Source organism: Ahaetulla prasina, chromosome 1 (assembly GCF_028640845.1).
Source record: "Ahaetulla prasina isolate Xishuangbanna chromosome 1, ASM2864084v1, whole genome shotgun sequence".
Taxonomy (NCBI): domain Eukaryota; kingdom Metazoa; phylum Chordata; class Lepidosauria; order Squamata; family Colubridae; genus Ahaetulla; species Ahaetulla prasina.
Window position 1 is genome coordinate 43,370,156 of NC_080539.1, and position 21,971 is coordinate 43,392,126.

Sequence of the window (21,971 nt, forward strand, 5' to 3'; positions counted from 1 at the left end):
TCTTGGAGGTCATGAATGAGATTATACTCACTATCCCAAATCCTGATTTGGAAATGTTAATCTAAAATCAAACAAAACCTGTGACAACATATACACTCAATATGTGATCATATAAACATCTAAACTCAATGTGTGATCAAGAAGGCTTGCAAAATTTGCTGTATTATAACAAATAATATACCTGCAAGGACACCTTGGGCTTCCAGATGTTTGCATAAGGGATTGATGCTGCGATTAAACCCACCGAAATCTTATAGGAGTACATGCATTTTGCCCTTCCTCCTCACTGTATAAACCGGTTACCAGAACTATTAGTCACATCATAGTTAAATCATGCTTCATCAATAATAAAGAACATGCTTAAATAATCAATTTGGTTATAACTAACAATTGTTGACTTGTAATCCTTTTTAAAATATTGTGTACAGTATAGCAGAATTCACAGTGAAACAGATATTACATAAGGACTTGCAAAGTTAGATCCCTTTGATAATAGTAAAAGGTCTTGGAGAAATGAGGAACAAAGTCTTTATCTGTCTTTCTAATCCTTCCCCTTCTTACTCTACAAATAGTTCTTGTTTGGAACAAGCTAGATGAAATCAATCATTTTATGTTTTTGTCAATACAGCTTTGGCTCAATTCAAATTGAACTGCAGTTGAAAATCCAGGTTGAAAAGCAAAATGTTTTCCATATCCTCAATTTTCCATTTTGAGAGAAGTCTTTTGCTTTAAATGAATTTCTAATGTTCTCCAAGAAAGATGCCACTCCCCAGGATACGCACGAAACAAGTTTGTCTCATTCTAAGCTACCTCAAGTTCTATCTCAAGTACCACGTGTGTCCTTTTTCCTAAATATTTTCACATAAAAGATTCATTCCTAGATCCTGAAGCTTTGTTGACAAGAATCCCACAACAGAAAAAAGAATCTAGTTGTAATTTAACAAGACTTTAAGATCATCTGGAGCCTATTGTTGATTTTTTTGGTTTACAAGAATAAGGTTTCAAATATTCAGAACATTAACGAAACAAAACAGGGTTCACAGAAATGTTCCTTGCGTCTAAATAAACAGCAGCAGTTACCATGTTATCTTTGTAGCTAAACAAAGTTTAGATATTTGTTCACTATTATGGAAGCTTCATGCTAAAATTACTAGATGGCAATGGAAATAAGAACACAGAATTAACAAAGATTATAACATGTACATTCATACATCACTATGAGCCACAATTAGTTTTAACAAGTCTTTTTAACAAGCCAGATAATTTTAAAAAATCATGTATTTTTAGCTATGTCTTCACTTATTTTCCCTCTTTCTCTAATTGCTCTAGTCTTACCCTTGTGATTTGGTGGTGGAAACAAGAACTTTATTTACATATGTTAGTTCATAGTTGCAACAAGAGACCAAAACTTGTGATTGCAAATTATAGTTTAGTGTTATGCAACAACTCATGTGTTATTCACTGTACTTATTAGCACATAATGATAGAGCCAAAAGCTAAAAATCACATCACGGCTTAGATTTAGAGTGATACATGAACCTAGCCATTGACTTGGTATACTTTCTATTAACAAGTATATGTTTACCTCTGAGAATTAACTCAGAAGTAATGATATCAAATGAGGCATTTCCCCCCAAACTGTGTTTTGCTATACAATATATTTAAGTATACTTTAAATTTTGCATACATTAAATTGCTATTTCACACTATGAATGAAAATAGGTTCTATACTCATTCAGAAATTTACTTTTTGAAAATAGAATTTTAATAAAAGCTTATTGAAATTCATGTTACCACCAGCAACTAAAAATCTTTATTAAAGATTATGTTTCCATTGGAGCCTGTTAAAATGCGTGAAAAAATCTTCTCTATTCATATTTACTACTCAATAGTTTATTACTGAAAAGGTAACAATTGTAATATTTGGATCTTGATAATGAGTATAATAAATGATACTTGACAAAATAGATCATTCAAGCAGAGCTGCATACAGAATGCTGTCCCACTGAATTTGTAGTCCCTGTTTCTCTGACAAGATTATCTATAATAGGTGAACTGGCTGCTTTACAGAATCGTTGTGGCTGGATAAAATTCATAGATGTTGTGAAAATGTGTATATGGTAGAAATCAGCATTCTAAAAATCGTATATTTGCAAAACGGAAAAAAATAGTTTGAGAAAAGAAAAACAGTTTGAGAATAGTGGCTAACACATTATGAATCTGTATATTTCGGGACTACAAAATCTCTTTCAGTCTATGATACAAATTACTTTCTTCCACTGGCGAGTCATATCATTTTCTTTTAAACCAAATAACATATTTAATAGCATTTAGGCATTTAATCCTAAGAGCTTGCAAGAGAGAAAACTAGACTAAATCTACCATCAACCCACCCTCATCTGTTCCTGGGTACATTTTATAGGAGAATAAGAAGTGGGAGAAGAAAAGGATTATTGCCTGTAAATGTGCTTATTATTGATTAATATGATTTAACTGAAGAATAAAAGGTAGTATGGAAATAACCATGTGCTAAAAGTGCTTTATAGATAGGGCATTTCTAAGGAACTCCTTGAAAATGCACAGATTAGGGACTACTCATCCACATGTACATTTGTGTGCTTAGGCACATGACCAATTTTCACACACAAGTACATTTTCAACATAACATGTAACTACCATGTGAAGATATCAGCATATTGAAATACACTTCTGCTCATATCTTATTGTATATTTCTTGTACAAAAATATTTCCCATTGCCAGGACTGCATATGCAATGATATGCAAACTTTGGATTTGTATCTACTTTATTTTTTGTTTCTTGCCTAATGGGAAAGAAAATCAGTATAGTTCACAAGTGTTGCAGATTCAGAAAATAAAATGGGTAAATTAAACACAATGGGTAAATTACTGTTTTTGGGGGGTCATTTACTAGATGAAAATTGGAGTCTTTATGAAATTTAAATTATAGTATAAATTCCTTATATAACTATAATATATAGTTATATCACATAACTATAATATCAACATGGATGGATATAAAGGATGGGAACACATATACACTAGCATGGATTGATAACCTATTAAGAAATGCCATGCAGAAACAATTTGCCTATAGAGCTAAAATCCAAGGAGTATAGTTACTTCCCTATTTTTTAGACTAAATATAATAAGTTTTTTTCTAGAGCATTGGCATCTCGGTATTGTGAGCTTCATTGTCATATCTACCTATCTATCTATCTACAGTATCTATCTGTCTGTCTATCTATCTATCTATCTATCTATCTATCTATCTATCTATCTATTAATCTATCTTCTATCTATATCAGTGGTGAACTCCAAATTTTTTTACTACCAGTTCTGTGGGCGTGGCTTGGTGTGTGTGGCAGGCGAAGGATACTGCAAAATCTCCATTCCCACCCCACTCCGAATTATCCGGTTCTCCGAATTATTCAAAATTTTCGTTCAGGTTCTCCTGAACCTGTCAGAACCTGCTGGATTTCACCCCTGATCTATATCTATCTATCTATCTATCTATCTATCTATCTATCTATCTATCTATCTATCATCTATCTATGATGTAATACTTTATAAAAATATTATTAGCATGCATTCTGCAATTTAGACTTTGGTATGCCATGGAATAGATTCTGAACCTTGATGAGAATTCATTATTTTATTAATGCTAAAAGTAGTGAATATAAAGATATTTTAAGAAACCCAAAACCTTACAGCAACTTCTGTATACTGTTTGAATGTATATTCTCCCTCTCCATTTGCTTCATTAAGATTGTACATGAGAGAAGTGCCATGGGGTTCCCTATAGATTAAAAAGAGATTTTTTAAATAAACACTCTATTGCACATATGCTACTTTAAGATTAAGAAAAAGGAATTGCTGCAATTGTTGATGAGATTTTTAATGCCATCCGTCTCAACAATGTGATTCTGGGTAGCATTCAACAAAAATGATCAATTGTGATCCAGATTTTTTTTAAAAAAATACTCAATATATGACTTAATACCCCAACACAGGTAATCTAAATCAAGCCTGGGATTAACATAATACTTTATAAAAACTTTCAGGGTGAGAACCATAGAAAACTATGGCTAGAGGCTGTTTCATTTTGCTGGGGAATTCCACATAACATAACTCTATCTCTGAAATATACAGAACAGATCAGACCACTCAACTTGTGAGCTCTCTTCTCACTCACTGATCATAAGCAATGTCTTGGTTTACTAAGGAGAAATGAAGGATGAAGTAACTGATAAAATTCTTGCAGCAACAATGGTATAAAACCAAACGTGACTAAAGCTAAGAATCAAGTGGCAATTAGAGCATAGAAACGTCTGTTCTTCTAAAAATTCCTAACCAAACAATCCTACTCAGGAAGGATGGGAGGACAAAGCAATAATAGGTCATCCCCATACATATGTGGATTTCCTTGCAGATAAAATTATTCAAGTTACTTCGATGTAGATGCTAGTTGGGCATAGCCAAATATGAAGAGTAGAGCAGCAAGATGCTTGTTCAGTGAGTCATGCCCAATTTTACAACTTTTGTTGCCATAGCTGTTAAGTGAATCACTGCAGTTGTTAAAGCATGGGATCTTTTTTTCAGCAACTTTGAATGGTCACTAAATGAATGGTTATAAGTTGAGGGCTACCTGTAGAGAAAGCTTTTTTATTAGGATCTTCTGTGAAGAACATACTTTCTCTTGTAGCTCAAGAATATGTGAGACCGATGGACAAGTTCTGTTGTATTGCAACTTTTTTAGTTCTGTGTGGTACACTTATTACCCCCTTCTTTACTTATCTATCACTATTATTAATTGGTAATACTGTAAACTTTCCAGTGATTTGATAATTTTTATATTATGGCAATGTACCATTAATTATAATGTCATAACATTTATTTGTCAGAGTATAGACTTGCAATCAATAACAGGAAGGAACCAGGAGAAATGATAATGTATCTTTCTCTTTTAGTGTATAATTTTCTACCACTGTTATATTTTTAGTTTGTTTATTTTATATTGTATCATTCTCTAGATATTTTATTTTTGTACTATATTTGAAATTGCTGACCTTTGAACAAAGCAATTGTGATATCCTGTATGCCCAGATGAAATGGCCACAGTTATGAGGTCCTTATTCTTTGGCTTATAGACAGCATTTTGCAAAATGCTCATCCAAATGAATTTGCACAGTCCTATTTGCTATTCTTCTATCAGGCCAGACATAATACAATGAAACTTTTGGAATATGAAAGAAGCTGAAAGAAGGATCAACAATTGCTAGGGATGCTACTATGAAAATTTACATAGGTAGTCACTCCTTCAACAAAAGCTCTGGTTGCAGTTATCCACTATTTTTAAGTTAATAGGAAGGGCCAAAGTCTCTAAGGAACCACCTTTAAACCCAAGTTCTTTCCTGAGATAGACATTCTAAGCATTGTACTTAGCTTTTTATTTTTAATGCATTTTTTTCCTCCTGAGATAGGAGGTCAGAAGTCCTGTCTATGGACACTTCAATATCTACTTCATAATCTAGGACTAAAGCAATTTCATGAACTATTTTTTTATTAAAGTTAGTGGAATGGAATCTAATTAAATACTCTGTATGGGTTAGAGCAAATAAGTTTGCTACAGATTTAATACTAAAACACAGATGTTCAGATGCCAGGCTGAAGACATGGAGGTTAGGGAGAATAAGGGCTGTGTGATTTATGCAACTCTGGTGTGTGTGTTTTTTTTTTTGGCTTGAAAGCCTCCTCATCTACACATCTGAAGAGGGTGTATAAAGCTATTATGAGTATGTTCTTTTATGTTTGTTTTTTGAATGATGAGTCTTCAGGAGTTTGCTTTGATAAGGGAGAAGCGGAAAAGTGCCATATCAAAAGAAGATGCTTCATCCGTCTAATAACTTTTCCTCTGAATAAGTTTATAGTGAGTGAGTTGGGGTGGGAGAAGCAAATAGGTACAAATGAGATAATATTAACATTAAAATAAAAGCTATTCAGAAAAGCAGATGCAGAAGCAGTCTCTGTGAAACTGTACACATGTGAAGCAATCTGCATTAACATTGAAATAAGATAAACTATTTTAAACTCATGAATGCTAAGAAATAATTGCAAAGCTTTCTTCATCTTTCTTGTTTTTTTTAAATTTTCCTAAAAGAAGTATTTAAAATGAGTTCACATTTGAAACTGAAAAATAAATAAATGTGTGTGTGTTTTTTTATGAAATTAGTTACCACATGGAATGAAGTCTCAAAGGTAATTTTTTTTTCAAAAGGCAAATCTTCATAGACACATGGAATGAAGACATCTGAAAATGAAAGGGAGATTATTCATTACAAAATAAACTCACAGTCCAGACTAACTTCTTTCCTGAACTTATATTTTTGTTCTCAGTTTGCTTTTTCAATGTACAAAAGTAAAGTGGTACTAGTAGAAAAATGTAAGAATGTTTGCCTATTTTATTCCATGTTCCAGTTTTCTTAACATATGAATATGCTGATCAATTTAGGTGAATAGTGTTGTTTGTTTTAATAATATTTTTAAGATTTTATTTTCTTTTTAATGTCAAGTTGGAATGATTGTGATGTGACATAAATTGACACAGTCAAAATCGTGAAGATAATCTCAGATGTGTTGGTCTGCAACTTTCAGAATTTCCACTTAACCTGCTTTCCAGTATCAAAGGAAACCATCACGTTGTCTTTAAATTATACCTGGAGATCCAACCTTGTGTATGAAACTGGATTCAAGAGCAATTCATAGTTCTTATATGAATAAAAATAGGCAGCCTTCATTATTGTATTGTAAACTGAGAAATATTAGAAAAGAAACAGGAAGTTCAACGTTGTGAAGGAACAACCTTGTCTTTTCCCTCACATTTGCAATTAATTAATTGTTTACAGTTTCCCACTTTCCTTTTCCCCCCACAACAAACTGTTCTGGAAACATAAAAAACATGATCTATAAACTGACATATATGAATACAAAATATGAAAGATACTCTTCTATATTATCTCTCTAGAATGCAGATAGCAATAACCATTGTGATCCATTTTACTTATACCAGAGAGATTCTGCTGGAAGATAAGCATGCTCTAAATTATGAGGAAGTTGAAGTCCCACTCTGTGTTTTATATTCAAATGTATTTTCAACAGATAAGTATTGCCTCTTACAAGCTTTCTTTGTATTGGCAGTTTTGGAATGTCTATTTGAGCATGTAGTACAATATTCTTTTTCCCAATGCTTTTACTCTCCTAAGTACATTGGGGGTGGGGGAAAGGGGAAGAGACACTAATGTAAAGTTATACCAATTGTAACTAACATCAAATTATACCTAAGGCAAGTTTAGAACTCATGGGCTTCTGATTTTTAGCCTAGTGCCTTTAAACAATACACCAAACTTTTCAGAATTTGATATTTTTAGGATTTCTAGTCGTAATGACTCTTCTCAGTTTGTCCTGTTCAAGTATCACAATGGTTAATATATTTTCATCTCATTTTTTGAAAGTAACTTTGGACAATTATTATTTGTACATGGCTTGCTTCAAACAATACAAACTGGGAAGAAATAATGTACCACATGGGTATTCCTAATGCTTAATACATTTTTGCAAGTGTTTTTTTGCGGGGGGGAAATACATATTTTATGTCTTTATGAAGTGAATTAACTGCCCTTTTGTGGAACACTTTGCTGTGGATGCCAGAATAGGATCCTAATATTACCGTTTATACTGCACCAGGGAAATGCCACTAATTTAAGATAATTTTAAATTATAATTATAAATTGTTTAACTAGTTATTATTACAGTATTATAGATAATGTACAGAAAATAATGCATTTTCTATAGTCCATCCAAATGTTTAACTTTTTGTCATTTATTTATATCTTTAAAAATAGAAATTAAATTATTAATAGATTAATGTGACTTTTTTGAAATATTGTTAAATAGGAGCAAAATATGAGGAAAAACTGAAATGTTAACAGTATAATAAATTTAAGGAAAATTATATAATTATGGAATTTGAACAAAGTCAGAATTCATACTAAATGGAAATAATTCATTATTGACAAAGCAGGATATTAAACAACTTATTTTCTTTCAAATATAACATACTCTGTGTGTGTGTGTGTGTGTGTTGTATGTGTATGTATGTATGTGTGTGTGTGTGTGTATGTGTGTGTGTGTGTAATTTATTTGTGTGCATTTGTGTGCTTATGCATGTGTATTTTCTAAAATTAAAGCAAAATCAAGCTCTTACTTTCATAGCCAACTGAGAACCATAGCTTAATACGGCCTTGCATGTTTTTTGCTTCCATTCCAGACATAATAGAGGGAGAAATCTAGAAATACTGCAGTGGAAGACAATAAAATCAGAGTATTGTGCAAAGCATTTCAAAGAGATGCTTTCAATCAGCTTCCCAGTGAAGTGGTTATGCATGTAGTGCATGCCAAGACAAGTGGAAGTAGCTTTGAAAGCAATCTGCAAGCTTTGCAAATAAGGTGATTGCTTTAGTAATTTGAGAAAAGAGCAGACCAATTTCAAATGCTTTGCCCAGCCCTGCTGGGTTGCATAAAGCAAAAATATACAACCAAAGCAACAAATTTCATCAGCTGCAATTGAATCTGTAGTGTTATTTCAGCATCTTATTTTGATTCTCACACGTTTGTTTATTGGGCCATTGACATTGGTGGACAAAACACACTAGGTCAATGCATTTGCCTAGGATGCACAGGTGGAGGGGGGGGGGAAGAAGGAGGCTAAGCTCAAATGCACAATCTGTTCCAGCTTCTCACAGTTTTTAAAAAACCACAGGTGTAGGATAATTCCTGATAAATTAAATTGCAGCTAAATTATCATCTGCCCAGGAATATCTTCAGGGGTGGTTAAAAAAAAAACCTCAAGATGGCAGCCACAAAGGCCAACTCCTTATTTACATGCAAGGCAAATGTGGCAAGTTTTAAACATGCCATTGCGGCCACCATCTTAACTTTTTATGATGTCCCCTGCAGATACTACTGTGTTTGCCTTAGATCCAAAGAATCTCTTATATAAAAAAAGAGACTTTCACTTAGATTTCTCCTTATTTCACCATTCTGCTGAAGTTCCTAAATCACTACAGTAGAATGAATAGAAACTTTATGAAAGCCCTGTTGTGCAGATACTCTCACATGCTGAATCACATTATTTTCTGCCATTCAAATGTGGATTTTCAGTCATTTGATTTCAGTAGCTTATGAGTGGGGTATCTCTCTTTTCTTGGAAAGAATAGAGAGTTGTAAGGATAGAATAAAACGTTAAGGCAATGCTCAGGAAATATAAATGCTGAATTATTTGTGTGACTGTAGAAAACAACTGAGCAGAGGCACAAGTAAGGGTAGAGGCCTTTGTCCAGAGCAATGATTTAAAAAGGTGATAGGACATGGATTAGGGCACAGTGACCTATACATCAGGTGTAGTAGTTTGAAATAGAGTTATTCATCTCTAGTAAAGGCAAGCACAAGAAACAGTCTGATTTCTTCTATAATGCTTTAGAAGCATTAATTTCAAATCGGATTCTGTACTCAAATCCTAAATTTGCTCTGAGAACTTACCAGATACAATTGGTACTAAACAAAAAGCTGTAACAGAAGATTGATATAGTACGGGAAAACATGCCTCAAATACTTGTAGGGATGTCAAACAGAAAAAAGCCTGAGACCTGTTCCTTATCACCCCAGACAGCAAGACGTGCAATAAGGCTTAAGTGAAATGGCTTTTTAATTAGCCAACTATTAAAACACAGCCCTCATCCTGTTGATTGGAACTACTTTGATTCCTCAGTCCCTGATTAAATGGCATCTTATTATCTCCATGCCTGTAGGCATTGCCTACACATTCCTTACTGCTTGGTTGTCATAGATGTAAAGTAAACTGGCACAGAAAAAAAATATTTTATTTACTTAATATATGTGCCATCCATTTCACTGTTGAAATGACTCTGGATGCGTTACAAAATGATAGGCAGATAAATATAAAAACAGTTAAAATTAGCAAGAACTATAGAGAAATTAAAAAGTGGATGGACAGCATGGGGAGGGGCTTCTCTTTTAGCCACCTCCAACATAGAGTACCTCCCCCAGGAACCCCAAGCTAGCCAGTAGAGGAAGATTTTAAGGTCCTTCTGGAAGTCCAAGATGGTGCAGTAGGAGCTCACCTCCAGCAGTAGAATGTTCCAAAAGACAGGGGATGGAGCAGAAAAGATGCCATTCCTATTCCCCACCATCTGAAATTCCTTGACAGACAGGATCCTTAGCATGCCCTTTCTGCTGAAGTGAGTAGGGAGGTCCAATTCCATTGTAGATAGGCAGCTCCCGCAGATAGAATTATCATACTATCAAAGTGTTCCAGAATCTGCAGTGCTCATTTACTGTAAGGTTACCGTCTGTTATCCCCTGCCACCACCCCAGTTTGATAGGAAGAATGCAAGAGCTTTGCTGCTGGATTTCTGGTGGCATCTCACTGGAAAGGGGCTTTTAGAAAGGTGAGAGATTTCAGAAAGGAAACTGCTGATCTTCTACAGCAATTGTCAAATGCTCCCATGAATGTAACTATGTTACATTAAAGATACTAAAAAAAGTCTAGGAAAATAAATGGGGAAGTTCAAATTGTTTTATTTACTAGAACAAGCTTATAATTATTGTAGAACATCCATTATAACTGGCTCATTAATCATAAAATTATGCACTACCATGAAATTGCACATTATCAGAAAATTACAGAAAATATAATTTCTGAATCATTGCCATGAGATATTCTTTTGGAATCCAGTAAGGGAAGTAATGCTAGCAGATTGTTGGGTCTGAATTTTTAATTATTTAATTATTTAATTGGGTAAAGGATATTCATTATTGGATAGCTCTTTCACTTTCACAAAGGAAATGTAGCTTACCACCATGTCAATAATGCTATTCCCTTGAAGAAATGGGGGAAGGAAAATGTCCAAGCTTAATGAATTGCAAGCTAGTGCCTACCAAATATGAGGCACTAAAACTACTGTGTCACAAATCCTTTTGGCCATGCAGTTATAGATTCTCAAAATTGTACTCTAACTTACTTTAAGTGTGTTAGCTTGGAGAGAGGCTACATTACATGGCCCACTAGAATTCAGTTTTCATTTAAGGGTTAATTCTAGGAGAGCCATTATAGGCCAAGCATAAAATGGGTTTATTATAACTCATTTTTGTCATTCAAGCACATAGGAAAAACATGCATGTATCTCTCTCTGTGTGAATGTGTATGGGTGGAGGCATGCATGTGTGGAAGGATAGTCAGAAAGATGGATAGATACAGAGACAAAGTATTGGGGGAAGCTGTTCATTTTTTTTAAGTTTATCTCTTATTTATATATCCAAAAATAGCACAATGTTTAAAATTATAAAGATTTTATTTTTCTAAAATATACCATCTCAATTAATACAAATTATTGTATTCATTTATTTGTCCAGTTTATATAGCTGCCTCTCATCAAACAACTTTATTTAAAATTCGTATTCAAATGCCTTAAGAAAGTAAAAACTGCAGAAATATCCATAATTTAATCTAGGTTTCTTCTGACATCAAAAATCAATGAATATAAAATATAATGAAATTTAAGAATAAAATAATTAAAATAGAATGATTGCTGGTTTTGACAGTAAAAAAAAAACAACTCTTGCAATTATTTTATTACTTTTATCTGGTTTTGCCTTCTTCTTTTGTTCTTATAAATTGTAATTTTAACCAAAAAGATAGAGGAAAATATTTGTAGCTCAGGGATGAAATGAGCAGTCCTTGGTGCTCTATGAGCTTGGTTGTTTTCTTGCAGATGTTTCATTACCCAAATTAGGTAAAGTCATTAGTGCTAGCAGGGAGTGATATTTGTTCTCAGTTTATATTCTAGTGGGTGTTGTCTGCTAGCAGGGAGCTTTTTTGATTGTTATTTTCCCTTTTTGGCTTGTTGATTGCCTTCTTTGAATAGTATGTAAATATTGTTTACGTTTTTGTTCCTATTGGTGGCTCATTTGTCAGAGTGCCAGGCTTCCAGGAATTCTCTAGCATTTTTGGATTTGGACTGATCTATGATGGTTACAGTTTTCCAGTTGACCTAGGAAAAAACTGGGAAACTGTGACCATCCAAGATGAGCAGAGACTAACACCAAGATTAACATTAAACCAAGAATCAAGAAGTAAACAATACCCCAATCAAGGAAATTCCAAATAAGCTAAAAGTAAAAGCCCAACCAAAGATCTTCCAAGACCACTTCTACCAACACTGATAGGGCAACTCACTAGAATGCAAATGGGGAGCAAACTCCATTCCCTGCTAGTAGTGATAATGTTACCTAGTTTTTTATAATGAAACATCTGCAAGAAAACAGCCAAGCTCAGAGAACACCAAGGATCCCTCATTAATGAAAAAGATTTTTTTTTAAAAAAATCCAGCCACTTAGAATATGTCACTGATTATCATTGTGGTTCATATAAGATTCTTAATGTTATAACCACAATCTATTTAATTAAAGAAGCAAAATCCTACATCTTTCTCATTTAAAAATAAATGATACATGTTTGATAATACATTATCCTTATTTTTCATATTTAATTTTCCAAAATACATTTAAGCTTATTAAGATCCTGATTGTATATATCAGTAATGGCAAGATAACATTTGATGGGTGACAAGTTGCCCCAATCACCCCCATTTATGATAGCTAGAGTCCCAAATCATTCTGTACCCACAGCAGAAATATGTATGATTTTCAGCATTGAGGTTCGGTTCCCTCTCAAAACTTTAAGGTTATTAAAATTAAGAAGATTCTCTGGGAAGAAAATCTCTCCAATCTCTGCTTTTAAAATCCCCATTCAAATTCATTTATGCATAAAAGGCCATCAGTGACATTTGAAAGTTTTGCTGTAGAGCAGTGGTTCCCAACCAGTGTGCCGCGGCACTAAGGGGTGCCGTGAGATCTTTTGAGGGTGCCGGGAACTTTTGAGCTACGGAGATTTTAAATATCTATTTCCTTATAAGGGTGCCGGGAACTTTTGAAAGGCTTTCCAAGGGTGCCTCAAACAAGAAAAGGTTGTGCCTCAAACAAGAAAAGGTTGGGAACCACTGCTGTAGAGTATCAACAGTATGATTTGAACCATTTGAGGTGGTGTTTAAACCTCCCAGACAAAAATCAGTACATTTTTTTCCTGATGTCACAGCTTTTCATATTTAATATATTTTTAATCTCAGATCAAATGATTGCTTCAGATCCAAAACATATTTCCAAATTCCATACTGTAGTTTTCATTTATTTCTAAGACATATGGCACATTTTCATAGAGACCATGCTTAGTATAATATCCTTTTAATATAAACCTTCTATTTCTATTTTATTAGAAAGTAACATATAACCATGTATTTTATTGATATTCTTTCCATATAAGATATTGTTAAGAGACTTCAATCATGGCATTTCCAGATTTAATAGACAAGAATGAGAATTCAGTACCTTAATAATCAATCTAATGCAGTTTATGACACAAACTCAAAATTGTTACACTATTATCCCACTCCTACCTTTTTATAGTTATAGACATTAGATCTGAAATATTCCACTTCGGCTTAGTTTAGTTATTTCACAATATGCTATTTTATTTTTAACTACACACACACACACACACACACACACACACACACACACACACACACACGTATGCAGGCAGGCAGACAGGCAGGCAGAATAGCTATGGTGGATCCAAAGCACAGATCTGATACCTTTCCTATTATCATTCAGCATAGTATTTATTTTGAAATCAGTCTGTTCTAAACATGGATAGAAAGCTACAATCTCAGGTAGGTTACAAGTTCTTATCTCTGTGAAAACAGTTTCAGATAGTCCTCGACTTAAACCTGGTTGTTTAACCACCACTTAAAGTTATAAAGGTCTCAAAAAGGGTGTTTTACAGACAAAAAGCACTTCTGATTGTCATAGTGTCTGTTTCTGTATTCCACCAAAGTCAAAGAAGAGCTAACTTTCTTCATCCGGCAGCTCTTTCAGCCAACCTCTAGAGCCAAAATACAAGCAGAGAGTGGAGAGACAGCATATAAAAGTAACCCTAATCCTCATGGCGAGATGGGCAGCAAATAAATTTAATAAATGATATAAACAAATAAATTTAAATAAGAATAAATAAATAAATGTTTGGTTGTTAAGCGGACCGAGTCTCAGGTAAGGGCCTCAGGTGAATGGGAGAGGCCCAGTGTAGGCCACATGCAAATGTCTCTGCCTCAAGGGCTGAAAATTCTGCTAGAATTTCAGCAGGGATTTCCATCTCCTGATCCGAGCCTCCCAGAGTATCCTGTGCTCCTTACCTGAGACTCTTGCCCATTTAACAACCCATGCATTCGCTTAGCAACCACAATCAGGAATGCTGGGATTCTGGATGTTGAGAGAAGCAGTCATGTGGGTAAACCATGTCTCAACACTGTGCAACCTAATGCAGTGCAACAACTGAGATTTCAATCCTAATTGTGGTTGTAAGTCAAGAGTTTACTTATAGTCTCAACCTGTATAGTAAATCTCACCTGTATATTGCAAAGTCACAGTGCTTATTTTATTGTAATGGTATTTCCTGTGTGACTGGAAATCAGTTTGGCAAATATTTATTTTTTTGCAGATACAGAAGCCTTGGTTAAACTCTGAGAGGAATACAATACAATAATGTATTGGTGTTGGCTTCTAAATGAATCCCATCCACATGTGGTTCACTTAAAAGATGCTTCCAGGAGCCTTTCAAACATAATTTGCTTTTCCCTACCTAATGGACCTCCTTCCATCTCTTAAACATTGACAAACATAGCCTTAGAAAGCTTCATACGTATCAGAGAATCTCTGCCCTACTCTCCACAAACGGAGAGCTAAAACTGCCATTAAAACAGTCCTGTTTAAACAATTTCTTGTGATAAATGTCTTATAATATTAGTTCAGATATTCTGTATGTAATATACAGAAAATACTAAAATAAAGTTTAATTAATAAGTGGTCTAGTGTTTAAGTCTCCAGGCTGGAAATCAGGAGGCCATGAGTTCTAGTTCTGTTTTAGGCATAAAAGTTGGCTGAGGGACTTTGGGTCAGTCATTCTCTTACATCCCAACTCCCCTCACATGATATTATTTTGGGGAAAATAGGAGAAAATAGTTATTAAATATTATTCCTTGCCTTGAGCTATTTTAAAAATAATAAAAGATGGGTTTATAAATAAATGACTTTACAATAGGCATATACTGAAGACAATAATATGCCAGTTTCATAGACTTTTCCATTTCCAGATAATTTTCATTTTTAATTTAATTACTACTCATTAACTTTACTGAAAAGATGCAACTTTGACAAATTTGCATCACTAGTAGCTATCAGCTCTGTGTTGACTGTGTCCATTTATGAAAACACTGCTTGTTGGCTATATATCTATATCTATATCTATATAAATTTAATGAGAGAACATGCCTGCCTTTTGAAGTATACCTATTGTTTGATAGCATCAGTATTTCAAAGATGTACTGTTATTTTTAAAATTGTTACTATTTATTTATTTATTTTTCTCCAGCAAAAGTGTCTCTCTTTTGGTTCTGTTTTTTGTGTTTCTCTCCTTTTCTCTTTGTCCCCCTATCTTTCTCTCTCTTTCTTGTGCTCTCTCGCTCCCTCTCTCTCTCTCTCTCTCTCGCTCTCTCTCTCTCTCTCTCTCTCTCTGAGGTTCACATATTGAATGATGTAAAGATACCATAATAAACTGTTTGGCATACCCTACAGGCAAAGGTCCAGAGACTCTTTTTGCTGGATATAACCTCAATGACAATGAATGGCATACAGTACGTGTAGTTCGAAGAGGAAAAAGTTTAAAGTTAATAGTAGATGACCAACAAGCCATGACAGGTATTAACGACTAATAACTATTCTCCTGATTTTCTATTCAATATGTGTTTAGTTATGATTGGTCTGGTGATGAAAATCATTTCAGTTCCATCATAGATATAGGCAGAAAGTACAATAAAGGACTTTTTTTAAAAAAAGTCCATGTGCGATATTAAGAGAGGACACTTCTGCCAGATTGAAGCAAAGAGAAGGAAAGCAAAATTAGGAACAAAAATGATATAAAGACAAATATAGATATAATGATGTAATAAAGTTGAAGGCAGCCAAACTTCACACATTTGTTTGAAACAATACAACAATACATTTTGACTGCATTCTGGATATGAATTGTAGTTGAGTAAAAAAAAAAAGTGATATTCTTTTCCCTATTCCAACATACCAATTTACTTTTCTCTACCGTAATTATATCATCAAATCCAAGAACTGATATAAGTGGGAAGTGGTGGGAAGAAACCCAGAAAAGCAAATGCTGTGTTTCTCTAGCATTGTCTGTTATCTTACCCCTTTTAAATCATTCAGATGTCTCCAACTTTTACTGTATGCAAAAAGAGAGGCTAAGTTGAAGCAATTAAGCCAAGTCTTACTAAAAAGGTTTCAATTATATATATAGAGAGAGACCAAAATAATAAAAGATACTTTCTTCAATGAAGGACACTTTGTCCAATATCCTTTATAAAGATAGATACAAATTATTCCGCTCTAAAAAGTGGGGAAAAATAGACCTATTATTTTTGTATTTTGTAATTAGCAGAGCTTTTAGAGGTACATGTAGACAAGCCTTCAAATTTAAATTTGAATGTTCAAATACAACATTATAGATATTTTCTTCTAATTTACTGTATCTTGAGATTCCCCAAACTGTTTGGTTAAATTGATATATTTTTCCTTGATTTGATTGCTTAAATTAGGGTGAGTTTGATGTTTAATTCATTTCACTTGTAAGTTATGCACTGAGTTTTTCTTAAATAACTCAGATGGTTGAATATAATAAGAGAAAAGTACAAAACAAATGGGCCCTTCCAGCAGATATACTTTCTATATGAAAATACACATGATGGAATCACATGCTCAGACCAGGTTTGTGTAAGAAATTTCAGCATTTGAAATGGCCCTAGCTTTTTGGTTACAACACTAACTTCTCAAAATTGCTTTTTACTTAAAGGTCAAATGGCTGGGGATCATACAAGACTGGAATTCCATAATATAGAGACGGGAATCATAACAGAACGGCGTTACTTGTCCTCAGTCCCTTCCAACTTCATTGGTCATCTGCAAAGCCTCACTTTTAATGGCATGGCATACATTGACTTGTGTAAAAATGGGGATATTGACTACTGTGAACTAAATGCCCGTTTCGGCTTCCGGAACATCATTGCCGACCCAGTCACCTTTAAAACGAAAGCTAGCTATGTTGCTCTTGCCACATTGCAAGCATACACATCTATGCACCTGTTTTTCCAGTTCAAAACAACATCTTTGGATGGGTTAATACTTTACAACAGTGGAGATGGCAATGACTTTATCGTGGTTGAATTAGTAAAAGGGTGTGTATGCAATCTTTTTTACAGATGTTATGGCTCAGAAAGCTTAATGAACATTCATTAGTCAAGCTCTTGGATTCTACAATCTTTGTTACGATGCAGCAGTGTCCTTAAAGATGAGCACCGTTTACCCTTCCAAGTAATACATATTTGGATGGTGCTTCTCACACGATCATAGTTTCAGATCATTTTTCTCCACTGTAAACTTTTGGCTAAGAGAGTAGCTATCAAGACCCCTATGTATACTAGTATTTTTTTCTAACACTGGTTGAGCATTCACAGGCTCAAGATAACAGCTGCCCTCAGTGGGAATTAAAACAATATTCAAGACAACATTTAAGGAGCATTAAAATATTATTGATATCTTGAAATATACAAAGAATAGAAATGTGTCCTCCACAAGGAGGATCATGTTCGATACTATAAAAGGAAAATATAGCAGAGAGATCAACCTTTAACAGTAAGGTGGACCTCTAATAAAATCTACCTGCTTGTTAAAGTGGAGCCTTCCCCAGTATTGTTTTGGTAAAAGCCACATTCTATGAAAATTAATCTGGCTTCTCGCTATTCTGGATCTGGGGGGAAAAAACATTTTAATAAAGCTAGCTCTGAATGGGAAGGGAGATTCCAGGAAAATGTAATCATTAATTTTACACATTTTTCACCCTGCAGAATTTATTCTGTCACTTGTGTGAAATATTTTCATCTTTCTTTTCTATTGAAAAAGCAGGCAAAATCTGTTTCTGCTCCTGTTATACCACTAGTTCCTCCACTGGAACTTACTTGCCAGTGGCAACTGAAAATGACCTTTCTGTGTTTCCAACTGTCCATAGCTTAGCATTACCCAAAGGCTTTATTGGAAACCAGAATAGCTCATGACCATTCTGTACTGGAACTGTGATATGAGTTTAATTGGTGAAAATATAATAATAATAATGACCATCATCATCCCGCTGGTCCTGTTGGTAGGTAAGCCTATGGCTGGAAGTTCCACACTGATATAAATGTTATTGGGCTTTGTCTAAAAATTAGACCCCCAGGATCTTTTTCAGATCTTCTGTCTCGAGTAATTACCTTACAATAAAAAAGTACATGTCATGAAATCCTACAAGGAACTCTATTGGCAAAGTCTAAGAGGTCCAACATCTTTCTCTGCCAAGAGAGAAGTTATTTATTTGAAAACTGATTTAGGCTAATTACTGTAAATATTTAAATATATAGTAGCTACATATCTTCTGAGGGAATTATCATTTATTGGAATGAGTTGTAATTTTAATCAAGAAATGTAATTTCTCTTTTGAGAAATACAAAACTTTCACTGGGGAGATCTACAAAAATTTAATAGTTTAGATAAAGCAGTAAAGTGCTGCATTGTATTCAGGATTATTTTTTTTTGTGCATATCCTTTTTAAAATATGGTGCCAATATACATACCGAGACATACTGAACTAAGTGGTGAAAGAAGATACATCCAAAATAATCTCAATTTGTTTATATAGCTTTGATAGGGATAGGGTAAATTTGCCAGAGAAAAAGTAAAATATACAAGTCATAAAAAGAGTGTAAAAATGAAAAATAACTTCAAGAGTTATTACTGCTATTTTAACTCCAAACTTGATGAATAAAAGATTTAATGGGCTAAGGCAGGGAAAAGAAGCAGAAGTCAATGTTATAATTTCCTTCAGCTATACCTTTAATAGATAGCATATTAGGGAGGCAATTTTGCTCAATATTCTCAAAATAATTAGATACTTTTTTTCTTTGAATTCTCTCAACATTCTTGACTTAGACATTTTGATCTATCCCAAGTTAGTCTTGTTAAATGTAAGAGGAGTTGACTAAGAACCTTATGAATTGCCAAAGGATTTAAATAAATAAATAAAAAGCTGTAATTTTCATCTACCTACTCAGTTTAGCTGTTTTTCCTTTTCATTTACAGGTATTTACATTATGTGTTTGATTTGGGAAATGGTGCAAATCTTATCAAGGGAAGTTCCAATAAACCTCTGAATGACAACCAATGGCACAATGTAATGATATCACGGGATACCAATAATCTCCATACTGTAAAAATTGACACAAAAATCACAACACAGAGCACGGCAGGAGCAAGAAACTTGGATCTCAAAAGTAAGTAACAGTGACAGAAATAATAAAAGGGCTAAAAGAACAGTGTATCATTATATTATGATGTTTTTTATTTCTCTAACAGAAATATTGGAAAAATATAGGATGCTGGCTTAAAATGAGTGAGAGTATTAGTTTAGCCAGCTCAACATTGGCAACATTGGTAGTATTTCTCCAGGGTGGAGGGTTTTTCTCCCCCAGTTGTTGATACGAATATTAGGATGTGAATTTGTGACTTCCTGAAAATCACTTCTGAGAAACATCATCATATGCTTTGTTACATACCATATTTGTTTATTGGTTTATTTCTAATTGGTTAACATTTGCATGTTTGTAAAATCTATTGTTTCTCCAAAGGAATAAATATTACAAGGAAATTTTTTAATGAATGGTGGCTGGAGCAGCTCAGCTGATTTGATTAAGGGGCCAAGAAGTCCTGAGGTGACCAGGGAAGGGAAGGGCTGCCTCCTTTTCTGGCCACACCCACCCTATCACTAGGACTTATTTTTGAAGGAGGGCATATATTTAGGCCCATCCCAAATATCAGTCTTGGCCTTATTTTCGGGACATGTCATATTTTTGGGGAAACACGGTAGATCACATAATATAAAAATTCTCCAAGGAGATATCTATATGGATAAGCCCAATTCATAAAAACTTATTTGTTAAATGATTGCTAACCAAAAAAAAAATATTTTTTCTGTGCTCTGTCAGAAAAGCTGACTTATATTCAAAAGTATTTGCATATCATAGGGGTTTCAATTTAACTTAGGTTGAATTGTTAACTTTAGCCAAACTTTATTTTAAATTTGTAACCTTCTGATCTTGTGATAAGAAAAGTCAACCTTATTTAAATTTTTAGTGATTCAGGACATCACAAAAGTTGAGAACCTCTGTCTGACTTCCATTGTTGTAATTCCTGATGTAATACCTTATTATTAAATATTACAATATTTCTCATTTTGAAGTGATGAATAATGAATTTTGGAGAAATTTCCTCCATAATTTTGATAATACCTCTGACTGGAACCAAATGGCACTACTAAAATTCTGCTTAGTTTCTCTACTTACATTATTTATGAAAAAGCAACTGATTATTGAGTCCAGGCCAAAATGCTGATTTTCCTTTAAAAATGATTTAGGGCCCAAATTGTAAAGATGTTCCTCTCCTCTCATGTGTTGAGATGACCCAAAGATTTTCTCTGTTCCATTCATGAAGGAAAAAAAAATATGTTTTTGCTTAGTGCTTCTTTTTTATTTTGTTTGGAATGCCCTTTCAAAGGGCATTTCAAAGATACTCTTAAAAGATATTTTGAATTGTACATGACATGTATGCTTTCTGGGACATTCACCACAGAAAGTATACATTTCATTAATCTTCTATGGTCTTTTTTTATGTGAAGATGTCACGAGACTGATAATGTTAATAGAATTGGTCCCTTGATACCATGATTAAGGTTGCCAGTATCAGAGCTGTGTTGACAAAACACACATCTGTAGAGGAAAGTGTATGGTCAACAATGACAGAAATGTCTCATTAGCATTTAATCTTGGAAGTTGTCTAAATGCATTACTGAATATGGATAAGATGGAGATTGTCAAGTTTCAGCCAACCGCTTTCCTCTTCTCTTTTGTGTTTTCCACCCATTTTCCCCAGGGCTTCTAGATTGTTCCAGTTTCTTTTGCCCTTAGTCTCCAAGTTTTGACTGACTTTGTGCTCATTTATTGATCTTAAAATGAGACTCCCAGTTTTTTCTTGCTAAATATTCATAGGATTGAAAGCGGAGGGAGGGGGAGTGATAGAAAGGGAATTGGTGTTTGTTTTGATTGTTTCAGTTTTAGATCATTAAATAGTCTCCTGATGTTTCATGTTTAGATCATCAGAATATCCTCCTAATTACTCTGCCTGTCCCAATTATAATTGATCCTAATTATGGATATATACAGGATTTGAAGGGCATTCCTTAGGTTTGCATTGTGATAGTTCTAAATATTGATTTAACTATTTGGTTTTTAAATTATGAAATGGAATTTTGTAATTACTGTACTGGTAAAGACATCATAACCGTCTGTCAAAAAAAAAAAAAAATCCACCTGAGCCCACTGGCTTTCTGCACAGTCTGTCATCTGTGGAATTGTTAATTATCTAAGCAATCTGGTGTCAGACCTTCAAGGTATTACAGGTCAGAAAATAAATACAAGAACTAATTTATTGCTATGGGATATAATAGCAAAATCTTGAAAACCTGACAGAGTTTTTCTCCCCTCTCTTGTACCAAAGAGAATCAAGGCAGGACAATTTTGAGTTTTGTTTTCACTAGTTCCTCTTCTTCAGAGAT

The 21,971-nt window shown here is 33.9% G+C and overlaps 1 protein-coding gene across 3 annotated transcripts in view; it reads left to right on the plus strand.

Moving 5' to 3' along the window:
- Positions 1–21,971, plus strand: part of NRXN1 (neurexin 1) — a 1,023,581-nt gene that overhangs the window by 466,204 nt on the left and 535,406 nt on the right. For all 3 annotated transcript variants that reach the window (XM_058164969.1, XM_058164968.1, XM_058164970.1), the window contains 3 exons: positions 15,842–15,964; positions 17,127–17,508; positions 19,445–19,635. In XM_058164969.1, coding sequence (XP_058020952.1) covers positions 15,842–15,964; positions 17,127–17,508; positions 19,445–19,635 — 696 coding nt within the window. The remainder of the gene's footprint in view (positions 1–15,841; positions 15,965–17,126; positions 17,509–19,444; positions 19,636–21,971) is intronic.